We start from the raw sequence: 19,247 nt of genomic DNA on the forward strand, positions 1-19,247 counted from the left end.
TTTTATTGTTGATGTCAAAGGTTAGGTGTTCAATCAAACGTCAATATTTTAGTGCTAATCTGTCACTGTTACTGTATTTAATACCTGGTCAGTAACTGGTCAGTTGTTTATCCATTGTAAAAACTGTTAAGTCAGTGCAGTTCTCAGTAATTATCTGTGGCTCGAATAAATATCAATGTTTGATAGGGAGAGCAGACTGAAGGTGTTTGTGTGATAATCAGTGCTGGGTCTGAGGTCTCTGGAGGTTCACGCAGCATCAGCTCCATCCTGTGGTTCTTTTGCCGTTTATCCTCAAATCTGTCTGAAAGCTCCTGATTAGGATCAGATGTCTTCATTTACTGACGGTTTGCGTGTTTAATCTAGAGATTTAGCTCCTGCTAGCAGATTACTGGATAAACTTCACCATCTCCTCATCAGACCTGAAACACACACACACACACACACACACACATCAGCTCATCACACACACCTGAAGAGGCTGTTCACATTTGATTCAATTGTTCGGTCCAAACACAAGATCATTTGTTTCATTGTATTGTAAAGTTTAACTGATATTCACATAGAAAACAGATATTTTACATTATAATATTCCACAATTTTTAATTGTGTTTTTAAATAAATGTATCATGCATATGCATAAAGTATAAAAATCCAAAATCACATAATGCATATAAATATATCATGCATATGCATATAGTATAAAAATCCAAAATCACATAATGCATATATATTGCAAAATCTTAATTGCATATACTATATAATGCAGGGGGAGGCAACGTCGGTCCTCCGAGTTCAGCTCCAACCCTAAAAAACAATCCTCACTTCTCATTACATTAGCTTGTTCAGGTGTTTTTGATTAGGGTTAGAGCTAAACTCTGCAGGACATCGGCACATTTACAAAACTACATATTAATATATATATATATATATATATATATATATATATATATATATATATATATATATATTTATTTATTTATTTTTTTTTTAAACAAACTAAAATGATGCAAAAACATTTACATTAAATGAAATATAAATTAAGACTAAGTAGATTTCTGATTTGAAGTAATAAAATTATTAAAACAGAAAACAATAAACTCAGTTGAAAAACGAACAACTATTATATTATTATTTGTAGATTTTAAATCTAACAAACGTCTGACTAACGCAGTATAGGATAATATTGCAGTCTGTACTAGTTATAGCTGAGCTGGTAGAGTATTAAAATAAAATGCAAAGCGCAGACAGAGAGACTCGTCTGATGTCTTCCGCATACGTCACACCAGCCGGAAGTGTCGAGGAGCTCTGCTGCCCCCCCGCGGACACTGCGTTAGCTGCAGCTCAGAGCGAAAATCACGATGCATTCATGAAAATAAAGAGTGAAAAATGGGTTCAATCTAATATCAAGTCTGATAATAAACTACTCTCAGATCAGCCAGTATTAATTTAAAATAACAAAAATATAATGATCAAATAAAATAATCTAAAATCTATCTATCTATATGTATATATTTTAGATATATATATATTTTTTTCTTAAATTATTTTTCTTTAAAAACATATTAAGGGCTAGAAAAATTGCTCTAATTCTAACCTATTATATACTATAAAGTAGAAGTGTATGAGGTCTGATATTGAAGTAAACTCGTGCACATTAAGCAGCTCTGGAAACAATGTTAATCTCCAGTAAATCTCTGAAGGAAGAAAAGCCTCTCAACGTGTTGTTCAGGAAAACCTGCTCATTTTAATAAAGTATGAAAACTATTCAGAATTCCAGTTTTCTGGCCTCACAGAAACATCTTTGTGCAATGAAGACTATTCAGATATCACAATTACATTTAAGGTTTTTTAAAATGGGGTAAATGTTAAATATAAAGGTCAAATAATTGATTAATTAAAAAATGCATAATAACAATAAAAGCATTTTATCAAAGAAGAAACTCTTCAATCATCTTCAATCATCCACAATAGCTTGGTACTTTAATTTATTTTTATTCACTTTAGTTTGGCTAAGCATTTAAGATGTGCACTAAAGCAACATCCCTGAGAGTTTTAATATGATGTATTTATATAAAAACATTAAACACCCGTTCTTTACCCCGGAGTGCACGATTTATTTTTGATAAAGCAAAGTCAAATGCATGTTGTTGCATAAAAACAAGAAAGGTTCCTAACAGTAAGGAAGCACTGCGAATGTGTCAGGGCAGGTGTGGGAATCAGCGCGTTCACAGCTTCCAGGCAGAAAAAGCAGTCGTACCTGATTTACACCAGATTAGCTGCATAGCTCATCTATCAGATTTCACGAGAAAGGAAAGTAATAATCTGTGTGACACCAAACTTAACGAAACAACATTCTTACAGGATGACGAACAGAACAACCACTCAGTTTTCACACATTTCGGACCCAACCTTGAAAGTTTAGTGCTTCCTGAACGTCTTCACATCAGATAGTTGACGTCTGATAAATAATGGAGTGACAGCAGCTGGTTAACGACACTGTCATTTAAGAGCAGCAGTTAATTAGTGCAGTTTGCCAAGTCAGGAATCATTACTCTACATGATTGAGCAAGAGACAGTACAACACCACCTAGCAATCAGCTGGAGCACCATAGCAACTGCATAGCAACACTGACATCACCTAGCAACCAGCTGGAGCACCCTAGCAACTGCATAGCAACACTAACATCACTTAGCAACCGTCTGGGGCACCCTAGCAACTGCATAGCAACAGCAACATCACTTAGCAATCAGATGGGGCACCCTAGCAACTGCACAGCAACACTGATGTCACCTATCAACCAACTGAAGCACCCTAGCAACAGCATAGCAACATTAACGTCACCTAGCAACTGCACAGCAACACTAACATCACCAAGCAACCAGCTAGGGCACCCTAGCAACTGCATAGCAACACTAACATCACCAAGCAATCAGATGGGGCACCGTAGCAACCGCATAGCAACACTGACATCACCTAGCAACCAGCTGGGGCACCCTAGCAACTGCATAGCAACACTAACATCACCAAGCAATCAGATGGGGCACCGTAGCAACCGCATAGCAACACTGACATCACCTAGCAACCAGCTGGGGCACCCTAGCAACTGCATAGCAACACTGACATCACCTAGCAACCAGCTGGAGCACCCTAGAAACTGCATAGCAACACTAACATCATTTAGCAACCAGCTGAGGCACCCTAGCAACTGCACAGCAACACTAACATCACCTAGCAACCGGCTGGAGCACCCTAGCAACTGCACAGCAACACTAACATCACCTAGCAACCAGCTGAAGCACCCTAACAACTGCATAGCAACAATAACATCAGTTAGCAATCAGATGGGGCACCCTAGCAACTGCATAGCAACACTGACGTCCCTAGGAACCAGCTGGGGCACCCTAGCATCTGCATAGCAACACTAACATCACTTAGCAACCGGATGGGGTATCCTAGCAACTGCACAGCAACACTAACATCACCTAGCAACCGGCTGAAGTACCCTATCAACTGCACAGCAACCCTGACATCACTTAGCAACTATCTGGGGCACCTTAGCAACTGCACACAGCAACACTGATGTCACCTAGCAACCAGCTGGAGCACCCTAGCAACTACATAAAAACACCAAACACCACTGACACTCTCTTCAGGAAACATAAACATCCAGTTGGTTTCAATAGTTTGTATTTAAGGAACACTGAGCACATTTTTCACATATATTAATGTTATATTACATCCCTACTGTGTTATTCCCATGTATGTCTGCACTATGTTTGTACTTTCTTCTACACTGGAAGCTCCTGTCGTCAAGACAAATTCCTCGTGTGTGTAAACATACTTGGTAATAAACCTCTTCTGATTCAGATTTTCTGGGTGTTTTAAAATATTATTAATCTACAAGAAGTGCCTAAAATGACTTTTCATTATCAATAAAGGCACTTTAGAGTATGACTGAAAACACATCTGGAATATTAGTATTTGGGATCGCTAGTTATTAGTGATTAAAGTACTATAAAGCTTAGTTTGATAGGTAAAAGTGCATTGCCAATGTGATGGCTCATGAGTTATTAAAAGAACAGTTCACCCTAAAATAATTGAAGTTATTATGGACTCGTATTTTAGTTAAAAACGTCTTGATGGATTTGTGTTCTCAAGGCATTAATTGCTGGACTGGAGAGGCTGCTTGTGGATTAATGTGATGTTTCAGCTCTCGTTCCGACGGCACCCATTCACTGCAGTGTTTGGGGTGAACTGTTCCTTTCCATGGAATCAAACTCCGTCTTAAACCATTTAAACAGCAGGTTTTCTAAACATCACCTACAGTACATAAACACACCGAATCACATTTATAGGATAACAGTCTCAAGACATGTTCGTTCCTGCATCTGGAAGAAGATCATTAAAGGCACAGCGACTAAAACAGGAGAGCAGGAGGACACTCACATGCAACAGCAGCAGGATATCATGACACGCAAAAGTGCATCCGTGAAAATATCCACATCCACATACATTACATCTACATGATTTAAGAGCTTCATTATAATAATACAGTAGTGCATAATTTGATAAAGGAGATGATTGCATTAAAATTTGTTCCAGTTGCTAATCCTCGTCTGTCCTAAAATATAAAAGGTATGTTTATAAAGACCCGAGTACACAAGCTGAAAAATCTATATTATAAATATGTGTAAAATATGACATGATTGTGCTTTTTTCGCTAACACATTACTCTCTAGCTAACATCAACTAACAAGGAGCAATATTTTTAACTAATGTTAACAAATACAACTTAAAATGTTTCAGTAAATTAGGAAATAAACATTAAGACGCATAAACTTTGTAGAAGGATTGTTCTTTGTTAGTTCATGTTCACAAATGAAGGCTTATTTTAAAATGTTACCTTTATTTATCACTTGAGTACTGTTAGATGTATTATTTGTACTATTTGTATATATATTTTTTTTTTCACTACATATATTTTTTTATTAATTTATTTGTATATTTTCAAATTTTGAAACTGAAATTGTTCAGTTTCAGTCAATTTTTTTCATTTGACCATGCAGTAAACAAGCTGCTCAGTTGATCTCAGAGTAATGATGTCTTTGCATATGTCTCTTTTATTCACATTTCCGTCTCAGCCAAACAGGTTGGATATGGGTCTGGATTTGACCGGGCTCTTGAGCGTCTCCTCTCCTTCCTGGTTCTCTCTGAATGATGTGCTGTGGACGATCTGCGTCTTGAAGCGGTTCCTCTGCAGTCTGATGCGGCCGATGGAGGATTTCCGGTACAGAGATTTGGGCCTGGGCTGAGCATCGGCCGTCATCTCCTCAGGGTGGTTTAGTAACCGTAGAGGGTTGAGATTAGACTGCAGGACTTTAGGAAGCTTCCATCGCCCGGCTCCAGATGCGTTCTCTGTGTCAGAGTTCGGACAAGCTCCTACGATGTCCCTGATGTCGCCCGTGACGCTAGCACGGAGGTACTGCGCCGCTTTCTTCCCACTGTAATCCCTCACATCCACATCAGCATCATACGCTCCCACCAGAAGCTTCATGACCTCTTTATGATTGTGCATGGCTGCCAGGTGCAGAGGCGTGTAGCCGGCGCTGGATCGAGTGTTTACATTGACGGTGACGCCGTGCCGTTTGGCAAAATCCACCAGCATTGCGAAAAGCTCGTGTCTGCCTTGCTTGGCCGCCCAGTGCAGACACGTGAACCCCGTGATGAAGTCCTTCTTGGAGATGAGCGTGGGATCACACTCGAGCAGCCTCTGCAGACTGTCCCACTCGCCATCTGCCGTGCACATCATCCACTCGTGTTCCAGTGGGTCTAAAGTTACCGAAGCACAATCCTCGTCCACAGATGACATTCTGAAGTCACTGTTCCTGGCTGACATCTGCCCTTGGGAGTTACGGTGCACCAGTGAGCGTCTCACCTGCATATGCATCACATATTATATGCATGACGTACATTTGGATTATATATTACATCCATTATGTGCATGTGCATTATATAGTATATGCATTATGTGCACATGCATCATATATGCATTATGTGATTTTGCATTATTTAATATATGCATTTGGAATATAAATTATATTTATTATGTACATATGGATTTCATATTATATGCATTATGTGAATTATGTATTTATATGCATTATGTGATTATGGATTCTATACCATATGCATTATAAGCACAATCATTATTACATGCATTATCTGATTTTGCATAATTTATTATATGCATTATGTGCATATGCATTAAATATTATATGCTTTACGTACATTTGGATTATAGATTACATGCATTATGTTCATTTGCATTATATAGTATACGCATTATGTGATTTTGCAAAATATATGCATAATGTGCATTTGGATAATATATTATGTGCATTATGTGCATAATCATTATTACATGCATTATGTGCAAATGCATCATATATGCATTATGTTATTTTGCATTATTTATTATATGCATTTTGAATATAAATTATATTTATTATGCACATTTAGATTTCATATTATATGCATTATGTTCATATGCTTTATATATTTATATGCATCATGTGATTTTGGATTCTATAGCATATGCATAATAAGCACAATCGTTATTACATGCATTATATGATTTTGATCATTTATCATATGCATTATGTGCACATGCATTAGATATTACATGAATTATGTAATTTTTGATAAATGCATAATGTGCACTTGAATTATATATAACATGCATTATGTGCATTTGCATCATATAAGAAGTATGTGATTTTGCATTATTTATATGCATTTGGAATATATATTTCATCCATTATGTACATTTGGATTACATATATGCATTATGTTAATATGCATTATATAATATTTTCATCATTTGATTTGCATTCTATATTATATGCATATTGTGCATTTGGATTACATATTGTATGCATTATAATCATAATTATAATTATATGCATTATGATTTTGCATTATACATTATTTGCATTATGCGCATATGCACATATAGGATATACATTATGTGATTTTTCATTATATATTGCATGCATATGCATCATATTTTATATGCATTGTGATTTTGCCTTATCCATTATATGCATTGTGCACATATGCATTATATATTATATGCATTATGTGATTTTGCATCATATTTGCATTTGTATTATATTGCATAATGTGCATAATCATCACGACATGCATTAATTGCATATGCATCATATATTACATGCGTTATGATTTTGCATTATTAATTATATATTATATGCATTATGAGCATAATGTGCATTTGCACTATTATGTGCATTATGTGTATTTTTACATTGTGTATTATGTGCATTAAGTACTTTTGCATTATATATGGATTATGTTTTTTACATGCATTACATTACTGTATTTGCACCCATCCCACCTGTGGAGAACTGCTCATCATGAGCTCTATGAAGTTCTTGCGGCTGCATTTTGGGGTGCTGCTATCCTCAGGCAGTGCATCATTTGCTCCATCCTCAGAAGAGCCCAGCAGACTCCGCTGAGATCCCCTGGATGTTCTCCGTCGATTAACGATGACCTGTGGCGTGACAGAAGCCCTGCCAACCCCAGCCTCTCCTGTTGACCGGGCATTAGAGAGCTCAGGAGCATTTGGTTTGACATCGTTTCCATGCACAATTTCGTCTTTCTCAATCAGTGCGATGTCCGACACACACAGCTCCTCTTCATCATCTCTCACAGCTTTCAGATCATCGATTCCTTCATGTACGCTGGCGTTCTCTTCGAAATGCAATGCTTTGATTCCTCTGTTGATGTCTTCATCAGCAGCATCATTAAAGGGCTTCTCATCCTGCGCGCGCCCGCTGCGCATCTCCGGGTATCTGTACTTCTTCTTCAAACACACCACTTTCTCCCCGTTTTCCTGCTTCACGTAGGCGATATTGTCCACATAACGCTTAAATCTCTCTTTTAGTATGGCTCGCTTCGTGTTTTCGCTGCTCAGAAAGACTTTAAAATGCGCGACCAAGTCCTTGTTTTTCACTCGCCCCCCGTTTTCCAATAGAAAGTCCAGAACGGATTCTTGCGTGCACTCCGTCGCCATTATATAATGTTTTATATTAATAATAATAATAGATAAGCGAATGCACAAGTCAGCATCTATCTCTGCGCCTGCGTCATTTTGACAAGTTGACACCGTCAAATCGATAGTCTGTGCGCAGGTAAACAGAACACATTGTGTCTTATTAAAAAAAAAACTAGGCTGTAGATGAGGCTGAGTACTTAACGTGCCAGATAGGGGTCGGTAGAGCTTATAAAGATGATGTTTTGCATCCTAGCAACTCTTGGAGAACGGAATCAATAGTGTGAAACTGGAGTACTGGCGCGTTCATTTGGGCTCCGAGGCGCCCGATGTTAACGCGGGAAGCGGCTCCTCGTTGAGCCAAGATGGATTCCAGTCGCACTTGTGGGCGAGTCCAAACTTGGAACGCACCATTTTTCTGGGACGGGGAGAGCGTTGTTGCTCTATTGAGCTTGAAAGGTTTTAATAAATGAAACCTAGTATGATTTATAGCTTTCATTCAGAAGACATCAACGTAAATTGTTAAGAAAGTTCTCGCAAATATATCTGACATCTTAAGTCGTTATATACTTTATATACTATTCAAACAAAACCCTCAGCAATGGTAGAAGCGCTGCTGTTCCCAGTGGTGTGTCGGCTGGAGATTATTGGACGGGGCGGGTCACGGCAACTTTTGACTTTCAAGCGATCCGACATTTCCACCAAAAAAATCGCTTCTTTTCTGCGCACAGATGGCTTCTTCTGATGTGGTTCGACAGATGGTATGTGAGAGATCGATATATATTCCCGGTTCTGAGTTTTTTCTTGGCTGTGTGGAGTTTAGTAGGGACAGCGGGGAAGAGATGGCGTGAGCGCGCTTGGGAGTGTCCCGATTCCGAACTATTTCACTCACGCACGAGTGCGCGCCTCATTTATTCCTCTGTAAAAAAAAAAAAAAAAAAATCGGATTTCTGATTCCGAATCAGTGTATCCGATTTAGCAGTCTGAATGCATTTCTCAGTGAATTATTAATTTACATTAATTAATTAATTTTTATTTTCTGATTTATCAGTTTGAATTTATTGATCTGATTTATGAATCTGAATGTGTGAATATGAGCAGTCCGAATAAATTTCACAAAATCTAAATGAACAAATCCGAATACATTTATCTAATTGATAAATTACTTGTATAATCTGATTTGTCAATTTAAAAAATCGATCTGATTTATGAATATGAATGTGTGTTTGAATGAGCGATCTGAATACATTTATCAATCTGAATACAAGCATCTGATTTAGAAATTTTAATACATTTATAGTTTTTTTTCATGCATTTTACTATTAAAACATTTTTGTTAATTGAATATAAAATACAAGTATTAGACAAAATCTGTTAGTTGCCAAGGCAATATTTACATTGACGCAATAAAATTACAAAAAAACAAAAAAAAAAAAACAATTCATATAAATAAAATAAAATAAATTAATCATAGATAGTGATATAAAAAAATAATAATAATAATAGACAAAAAAAATACATATCACTACAAAATTACTAAAAATGTAACTGAAATGAAAACTGAACGTATAAAAAATAAAAGCTAATTCAAGAATTCATAACTATTATAGTATATAAATAATACTAAAATAATGCTGTTTTCATACAAACATCTAATGAATTAATCTGAAATTATTAATCTGAATACATTCCCCAATGTGAATTAATAATTTAGCTATAGGATGATATTTCTTTTAAAAGTTTACTAGTCAGTTAAATTGTCAAACCGGTTAGAAATATTAGTTTTTTGCATTTATTGCATATATTTATAGTTACATAGAATATGCACTGGATATAAAAAGTTTTTGAAAGTTTTAAAATGAAAAAATGAAGTTCAAATGTAAAATCTCACTGGTTTCTTCCAGGACAAGAACGCGCGTCCGCTGGCTCTGTCAGGTCACGTCGGGTTCGACAGTCTTCCAGATCAACTGGTCAACAAGTCCACGAGTCAGGGATTCTGCTTCAACATCCTCTGCATCGGTAAGAAAACAGATGACGGCGTGCTGAGAGATATGCGAGATGTTCTGGAGGACGCAGTGATTGGTGGAGAGGGCTCATGTGTGCTGTGTGTGTTCCTGCAGGTGAAACTGGGATCGGTAAATCCACGCTGATGGACACGCTCTTCAACACCAACTTTGAGAACTTCGAGTCGTCTCATTTTGAGCCGAAGGTGAAGCTGCGAGCGCAGACGTACGATCTCCAGGAGAGTAACGTTCGTCTGAAGCTCACCGTGGTGAACACCGTGGGCTTCGGCGATCAGATGAACAAACAAGAGAGGTGAAGAAACGTCTGATGTGTTCCACTGCTGCAGGTTTGGAGAAATGTAGCGTTATAAAACTGAGAGTTCCGCTGCTTGATTCTGATTGGCTGAGCCACGTTTGAAGCTGTTGTGAATTACGCTACAAAGTAACACATATGTTTGTTTACTTCTGTGTGTTGCTCGGCAACCGGTTTGTTGCAACCACAATTGTTTCCTTGTTTGGTGGAAGAATACTGTTTTTATTAATATCTTTACACTTTATTTGCCCTTTTTTTGTGAAACCTTTCTATGTATATGGATTAACCGTTTTATAAAAGCAGTAAGTCCCAAGAAGCGGTGTTTAACATTGAAACATTATAACATCTAATGGGTTTTTATTAACTTCACGTCTAATAATGCCACTTGGCACTGGTACTGATCCACCAGCAGCACTTGACACTACTGTGCCTCTAAACTGCTCGCGGGGTTCTTTATGTGCCGTCTCTACTCAAAAGACCAAGATTCCTTGCGAATAGAACATGCGCAGAACACACATTTTGATGGGGGTATGCCGAAACGCGTTTACAAGACCAAATATTCGGGTTAGAAAAGGGGTACCCCAGGTATAATATCCCGGTTTTTAAAAACCGGGATATGAGCATATCCGGGTTTTTGCCGGTGTTTACATGGCCGTGCGCGACCGGGTTATTGCTAATATCCCGGTTTTGAACGGGTTATTGGCTGCATGTAAACGCAGTCACTGTAAACCTCAACTTCACTGGGTTCATTGATTTATTGCATCAGTGTCTCATCAATGGATGCTCTGCAGTGAATGGGTGCCGTCAGAATGAGAGTCTGATAAAAACATCACAATAATCCACAGCACTCCAGTCCATCAGTGAACATCTGGAGAAGACAAAAGATGAAACACATCCAGCATTAAGATGATTTTAACTCAAACACATAGAGTCTATAATCCATAATTTCACTCCAGTAAAAAAGCATCTGCTGTTGTCTCTCACAGATTTGTTTAGAGCTGTTTAAACGCTGCTTGATCTGTGCAGATTTCTCTCCTGATTCAGACCAGAACACTTTTTCACTGGAGGAAGTGTTATTATGGATTATAGACTCTTATGTATTTGAGTTAAAATCATCTTAATGCTGGATGTGTTTCATCTTTTGTCTTCTCCAGATGTTCACTGATGGACTGGAGTGCTGTGGATTATTCTGATGTTTTTATCAGACTCTCATTCTGACGGCACCCATTCACTGCAGTGGTGTGCAAGTGATGCAGTGCTACATTTCTCCAGACACACTGGTTCTGATGTTCTCTCTCTGTGTGTGTGTGATAGTTACCAGCACATCGTGGATTACATCGACACACAGTTTGAGTCGTATTTACAGGAGGAGCTGAAGATCAAGCGCTCGCTCCATAACTATCACGACTCCAGGATCCACGCGTGTCTCTACTTCATCGCTCCGTCCGGACACTCGCTCAAATCCCTGGACCTGGTCACCATGAAGAAACTGGACAGCAAGGTCAGTGTGTGCTTGGGTCAGACGTGATGATTCCTGTCCTCCTGAGACTGAGGAACTCTTCTTCTGCTCGTGCTCCACAGGTCAACATCATCCCCGTCATCGCTAAAGCCGACACCATCTCCAAGAGCGAGCTGCACAAGTTCAAGATCAAGATCATGAGCGAGCTGGTGAGCAACGGCGTGCAGATCTACCAGTTCCCCATCGACGACGAGAGCGTGGCCAAGATCAACACCGCCATGAACGTGAGTCCCCAGATGTTCACACGTGTGTTGTGTGTCATCTATTCCCAAACCTGAGGTTCGTTCATCAGCTGGGAATCATGGGAATGATTGTGCTGCATCATCATCATCATCTTCATCGTGATGAACTGGTGTTAATCTGTGCTCCAGGGGCATCTTCCCTTCGCCGTGGTGGGCAGCACAGAGGAGGTGAACATCGGGACAAAGATGGTGAAGGCCAGGCAGTATCCCTGGGGCGTCGTGCAGGGTGAGCCGGACAGGAAGTGACCTCATGAGAGATGGGGCAAGCCTCCAACCAATGCTCTCTAGAAAATATATCAAAAATATGCACAGGATAAACAGAAACTGTGATCACAAATACTGACTGAGCTCAGAAAACATTGCTGGTTCATGTCCAGTTTACTTCAAACTAAATACCTTGATCTTTAAAAGATTAATGCTGCTGATTTGAATGAACTTGAACATCTTGCTCAGTATTCTCGTCTTATTTCTAATCTAAAACATCCTTACATCAGATGTATTTTTCTTATATATAAAAAATATAGTATGATAAAATTTTATATATATATATAAAATTTCATTTTAACTGAAATATTTTAGTAATTTTGTTACGTTTTTGTCAACTTCAATATTTTTTTAAAATATTTGTCTATATACTGTAATTGTAGTTTTATTTCAGTTTAGTTTCACAGTGTGTGTGTGTGTGTGTGTGTGTGTGTTTCAGTGGAGAACGAGAGTCACTGTGACTTCGTGAAGCTGCGTGAGATGCTGATCTGTGTGAACATGGAGGACCTGCGCGAGCAGACGCACAGCAGACACTACGAGCTCTACAGACGCTGTAAGCTGGAGGAGATGGGCTTCAGAGACACCGACCCCGAGAGCAAACCCGTCAGGTGAGAGACACCTGTTCCTCCTCAGATCTCCAGAGACCCGCTCCAGTCTGAGCACAAGGCCAAGTTACTATGATTTCATTACCGGAGATCGATCAGGAGGTATTATCTGACCGTTTGACCCGATGATTCCTGATGATCAGTGTGTGTTTGGACAGTCTTCAGCAGACGTACGAGGAGAAGCGGCAGGAGTTTGTGGGCGAGCTGCAGAGACGAGAGGAAGAGATGAGACAGACGTTTGTGCAGAGAGTCAAAGAGAAAGAGTCCGAGCTGAAGGACGCCGAGCGAGAGGTACTCTACCACCAGCATTATCTGCCTCTGGGTTCACTCCTGTTACTTTCACATGTTTCTGGTCAGCTCGGCTCATCAGTAGATGATGTCAGATAACTAGTTGATGAGTACTGTGTGTGTGCGTGTGTGTGTGTGTGTGTGTGTGTGTATGTGTGTGTCTCAGCTGCAGGGGAAGTTCGAGCAGCTGAAGCGGATGCATGCGGAGGAGAAGAGCAAGCTGGAGGAGAAGCGCAGGAGTCTGGAGGAGGACATGAGCGTCTTCAGTAAGCACAGAGCTGCCAGTGAACTCCTGCAGGCGCAGACCTTCAACACCAGCAGCAACAACAAGAAGGACAAGGACCGCAAGAAGTGAGTGACACCTCCTGAGAGGAGCACTTCTGAAGAAAAGAGCTCACAGACACAGAACCGGTCTCGAACGCTGAGAGGGCATCAGAAACTGAATAATACTTAAACCCCTCGGATGTGATTAATATCAGTTTGCCATTTCCTCATAATTAAAATAAAATGTTTGACTTGTTTATCAGACCTCTTGATAAAAGAATAAAATAAATAAATAATCTAGAAATAGGTGATCTAGATTTTCATGAATCCTATATTTATATTTATTTAGTTTTGTATTTTTGTCATGTTTATCAGAGCTCTTCATAAAAAAAAATAGGATTGGTATTGGCAAAACATTTATCAGCTCTAGATTTAAATGAATTTGATATATAAATGTTAAAATGTAAAGAAAACTTATATTACCAACTTCGAACAAAATAAAAAATTAAAGAATGTAATTTGTTATAAAAAAAAAATAAAAAAAAAAATCTAATAATTATTGTAAACACAAAAATTTAATATTGGGAAAAAATATTAAATGTATAGTAAATAAATAATATAATATTTAAATGAAAACAAATATTTTAAAAAGTAAATATTAAATGTAATTTAATTCAAAGAAAGATATGTATTATCAATAAAAAAGCAATATTTAAAAAATGTAATTAAAAATTTAATGTAATTTATTATAAATAAAAATATGTACATCAATAAAAAGTGATATTTAAAAAATAATAATTGTAATTCATTATAAATACAAATTAATTATTGAATAATAAACTGGTGAGTAAAATATACAATTTAAAAGTAATAAATAATAATAGTAATTAAAATAATAATTTCCTCAGTTGTTGTTAATATCAGATTGGCATGAAGATTTGTTTTCTCTTTCCTCATAATCTCAGTATTGATCATTTTTGTGTAAGCCTGCCGTTTTAATATGTATATATTTTAAAACTAATATTTTTTGCCCTTTTTATTTTAACCAACCTACACACAGCCTACAATGATATTTGTAACTGCATGAATATTGCATATTTAGATGTGAAAATAAACTGCTGAATCAAATCTGAACACTAAAATGACACTGAATCCTAATAATAAAAGGCTGATGTATGTCTGTGGTCCTTCAGCTCTGGATTCATGTGAAGACGAGGCTCCAGCAGAACTGCACCCATCACAGAGGCATGTTTACACACAGCAGTGTTATTAATGGACATGGACCAGCATTGACGGTACTGTATCAGCTCAGTCTTACTTCTGAAGAACAGCTCACGTCTTCACTTCACTTCAGTGCCTACAAACAGAAATGAGCACAATGCAAAGATTCGTCACAGAATATACATGTTAATCTACTATTTTTACTGGTTAAGTGTGTGATTATTCTGCTTGAGATTTGTGTTTCTATGGTTGAGGGCTAAAAATATTTACCGGAAAGATATTATAGTAATGTACCACAAATGTTTACCTTTTTGCATTTATTTTCCACATTTTATACCCGTATGTTATCTGTTTTTAAACAGTGTTATTTTGGGTGATGTTTTAACCAAATAAACTTGTATTTTTCTGCAAGTTGTATTTCTTGTGTTTTCTGAGAACTGAAACAAAACTTGTGACTGAAACATGTTCTCGGTGATATTCATGTGTTATATCATACATAATAAAGGACATATTTCATGAATATTTCACAATATTGTTTCAGTTACTTAATGGAATTATTTGACAAATGAATGAGCTGATATTTATTTACATTTAAAATAACTAAATTGCAGCGCTAAAAAGAAAATATGTAAACTGAAATCATAACTTCACTCTCAGTGCTCAGTTGCTTTTATTGAAAAGTGTAGAAATCGTGAAACTTTTGGAAACAAAAAGAATCACGGTTTAAGTTAACGTATCATTAAACATTTTGAAACAAGCAGCTTTGTCTTAATAACAGCATAAATAATGAACATGTCTTGCTGAGAGAAAAAAATTCAGAAAAGAAAGTCAGAATTGCGAGATATTAACTCGCAATAGTGATAACAGTGAGGGGAAAAAAGGCAGAATTGCAAGAAAAAAAGCTGTAAAAATCAGAATAGCGAGATATTACCTCACAAATTTGAGGAAAAAAGTAAGAATAGCGAGATTTAAACTTGCAATAGTGAGAAAAAAAAGTCGGATTTGCCAAAAAAAAAAGGAAAATTTGCGAGAAAAAAAACGCTGAGAAAAAAAAGTCATAATTGTGAACTTACGAGGACAAAAAGTAAAATTTGCGAGATATAAACTCGAAATTATGAGGAAAAAAAGTCAGAATTGTAAGATATAAACGTGAAATTACGGGGGAAAAAAAGTCAGAATTGTAAGATATAAACGTGAAATTACGGGGGAAAAAAAGTCAGAATTGCGAGATATAAACGTGAAATTATGAGGAAAAAAAGTCAGAATTGTGAGATATAAACGTGAAATTACGAGGAAAAAAAGTCAGAATTGCAAGGAAAAAAAGTCAGAATTGTATGATATAAACGTGAAATTACGGGGGAAAAAAAGTCAGAATTGCGAGATATAAACGTGAAATTACGAGGAAAAAAAGTCAGAATTGTAAGATATAAACGTGAAATTATGAGGAAAAAAAGTCAGAATTGTGAGATATAAACGTGAAATTACGGGGGAAAAAAAGTCAGAATTGCGAGATATAAACGTGAAATTACGAGGAAAAAAAGTCAGAATTGTAAGATATAAACGTGAAATTATGAGGAAAAAAAGTCAGAATTGTAAGATATAAACGTGAAATAACGGGGAAAAAAAGTCAGAATTGCAACATACAAACTCGAAATTATGAGGAAAAAAGTAAAATTTGCAAGATATAAACTCGAAATTACGAGGAAAAAAAGTCAGAATTGTAAGATATAAACGTGAAATTATGAGGAAAAAAAGTCAGAATTGTAAGATATAAACGTGAAATAACGGGGAAAAAAAGTCAGAATTGCAACATACAAACTCGAAATTATGAGGAAAAAAGTAAAAATTGCAAGATATAAACTCGAAATTACGAGGAAAAAAAGTCAGAATTGTAAGATATAAACGTGAAATTACGAGGAAAAAAAGTAACATTTTCAAGATATAAATGTGAAATTACGAGGAAAAAAAGTAAAATTTGCGAGATATAAACTCGAAATTACGAGGAAAAAAAGTCAGAATTGTAAGATATAAACGTGAAATTATGAGGAAAAAAAGTCAGAATTGTAAGATATAAACGTGAAATAACGGGGAAAAAAAGTCAGAATTGCAACATACAAACTCGAAATTATGAGGAAAAAAGTAAAAATTGCAAGATATAAACTCGAAATTACGAGGAAAAAAAGTCAGAATTGTAAGATATAAACGTGAAATTACGAGGAAAAAAAGTAACATTTTCAAGATATAAATGTGAAATTACGAGGAAAAAAAGTAAAATTTGCAAGATATAAACTCGAAATTACGAGGAAAAAAAGTCAGAATTGTAAGATATAAACGTGAAATTACGAGGAAAAAAAGTCAGAATTGTAAGATATAAACGTGAAATTATGAGGAAAAAAAGTCAGAATTGTAAGATATAAACATGAAATTATGAGGAAAAAAAGTCAGAATTGTAAGATATAAACGTGAAATTACGGGGGAAAAAAAGTCAGAATTGTAAGATATAAACGTGAAATTACGGGGGAAAAAAAGTCAGAATTGCGAGATATAAACGTGAAATTATGAGGAAAAAAAGTCAGAATTGTGAGATATAAACGTGAAATTACGAGGAAAAAAAGTCAGAATTGCAAGGAAAAAAAGTCAGAATTGTAAGATATAAACGTGAAATTACGGGGGAAAAAAAAGTCAGAATTGCGAGATATAAACGTGAAATTACGAGGAAAAAAAGTCAGAATTGTAAGATATAAACGTGAAATTATGAGGAAAAAAAGTCAGAATTGTAAGATATAAACGTGAAATAACGAGGAAAAAAAGTCAGAATTGCAACATACAAACTCGAAATTATGAGGAAAAAAGTAAAATTTGCAAGATATAAACTCGAAATTACGAGGAAAAAAAGTCAGAATTGTAAGATATAAACGTGAAATTACGAGGAAAAAAAGTAACATTTTCAAGATATAAATGTGAAATTACGAGGAAAAAAAGTAAAATTTGCGAGATATAAACTCGAAATTACGAGGAAAAAAAGTCAGAATTGTAAGATATAAACGTGAAATTATGAGGAAAAAAAGTCAGAATTGTAAGATATAAACGTGAAATAACGGGGAAAAAAAGTCAGAATTGCAACATACAAACTCGAAATTATGAGGAAAAAAGTAAAATTTGCAAGATATAAACTCGAAATTACGAGGAAAAAAAAGTCAGAATTGTAAGATATAAACGTGAAATTACGAGGAAAAAAAGTAACATTTTCAAGATATAAATGTGAAATTACGAGGAAAAAAAGTAAAATTTGCAAGATATAAACTCGAAATTACGAGGAAAAAAAGTCAGAATTGTAAGATATAAACGTGAAATTATGAGGAAAAAAAGTCAGAATTGTAAGATATAAACGTGAAATTATGAGGAAAAAAAGTCAGAATTGTAAGATATAAACGTGAAATTACGGGGGAAAAAAAGTCAGAATTGTAAGATATAAACGTGAAATTACGGGGGAAAAAAAAGTCAGAATTGCGAGATATGAACGTGAAATTATGAGGAAAAAAAGTCAGAATTGTGAGATATAAACGTGAAATTACGAGGAAAAAAAGTCAGAATTGCAAGGAAAAAAAGTCAGAATTGTAAGATATAAACGTGAAATTACGTGGGAAAAAAAGTCAGAATTGCAAGATATAAACGTGAAATTACGAGGAAAAAAAGTCAGAATTGTAAGATATAAATGTGAAATTACGAGGAAAAAAAGTCAGAATTGTAAGATATAAACGTGAAATTACGGGGGAAAAAAAGTCAGAATTGCGAGATATAAACGTGAAATTACGAGGAAAAAAAGTCAGAATTGTAAGATATAAACGTGAAATTATGAGGAAAAAAAGTCAGAATTGTGAGATATAAATGTGAAATTACGAGGAAAAAAAGTCAGAATTGCAAGGAAAAAAAGTCAGAATTGTAAGATATAAACGTGAAATTACGGGGGAAAAAAAGTCAGAATTGCGAGATATAAACGTGAAATTACGAGGAAAAAAAGTCAGAATTGTAAGATATAAACGTGAAATTATGAGGAAAAAAAGTCAGAATTGTAAGATATAAACTTGAAATAACGGGGGGAAAAAGTCAGAATTGCAACATACAAACTCGAAATTATGAGGAAAAAAGTAAAAATTGCAAGATATAAACTCGAAATTACGAGGAAAAAAGTCAGAATTGTAAGATATAAACGTGAAATTATGAGGAAAAAAAGTCAGAATTGCGAGATATAAACGTGAAATTATGAGGAAAAAAAGTCAGAATTGTAAGATATAAACGTGAAATAACGGGAAAAAAAAGTCAGAATTGCAACATACAAACTCGAAATTATGAGGAAAAAAGTAAAAATTGCAAGATATAAACTCGAAATTACGAGGAAAAAAGTCAGAATTGTAAGATATATAAACGTGAAATTATGAGGAAAAAAAGTCCGAAT

At 35.9% G+C, this 19,247-nt stretch overlaps 2 protein-coding genes across 2 annotated transcripts; one reads left to right on the top strand and one right to left on the bottom strand.

The window, feature by feature from the left end:
* Positions 1 to 4,960: 4,960 nt before the first annotated feature.
* sowahca (sosondowah ankyrin repeat domain family Ca) lies at positions 4,961 to 8,271 on the bottom strand. Its single transcript, XM_059562638.1, has 2 exons — positions 7,416 to 8,271; positions 4,961 to 5,936 (listed from the first exon to the last, which is right to left on the bottom strand). The coding sequence occupies exons 1-2, from the start codon at positions 8,091 to 8,093 to the stop codon at positions 5,139 to 5,141; spliced, it is 1,476 nt and encodes a 491-aa protein (XP_059418621.1). The 5' UTR covers positions 8,094 to 8,271; the 3' UTR covers positions 4,961 to 5,138.
* Positions 8,272 to 8,675: 404 nt separating this feature from the next.
* Positions 8,676 to 15,202, top strand: LOC132153253 (septin-8-like). Its single transcript, XM_059562639.1, has 10 exons — positions 8,676 to 8,833; positions 9,977 to 10,091; positions 10,193 to 10,388; positions 11,703 to 11,889; positions 11,970 to 12,131; positions 12,279 to 12,375; positions 12,853 to 13,021; positions 13,177 to 13,309; positions 13,473 to 13,657; positions 14,764 to 15,202. The coding sequence occupies exons 1-10, from the start codon at positions 8,804 to 8,806 to the stop codon at positions 14,777 to 14,779; spliced, it is 1,290 nt and encodes a 429-aa protein (XP_059418622.1). The 5' UTR covers positions 8,676 to 8,803; the 3' UTR covers positions 14,780 to 15,202.
* The last annotated feature ends 4,045 nt before the right edge of the window (positions 15,203 to 19,247 follow it).

This window comes from Carassius carassius, chromosome 11 (genome assembly GCF_963082965.1).
Source record: "Carassius carassius chromosome 11, fCarCar2.1, whole genome shotgun sequence".
In the NCBI taxonomy this organism is placed as follows: Eukaryota; Metazoa; Chordata; class Actinopteri; order Cypriniformes; family Cyprinidae; genus Carassius; species Carassius carassius.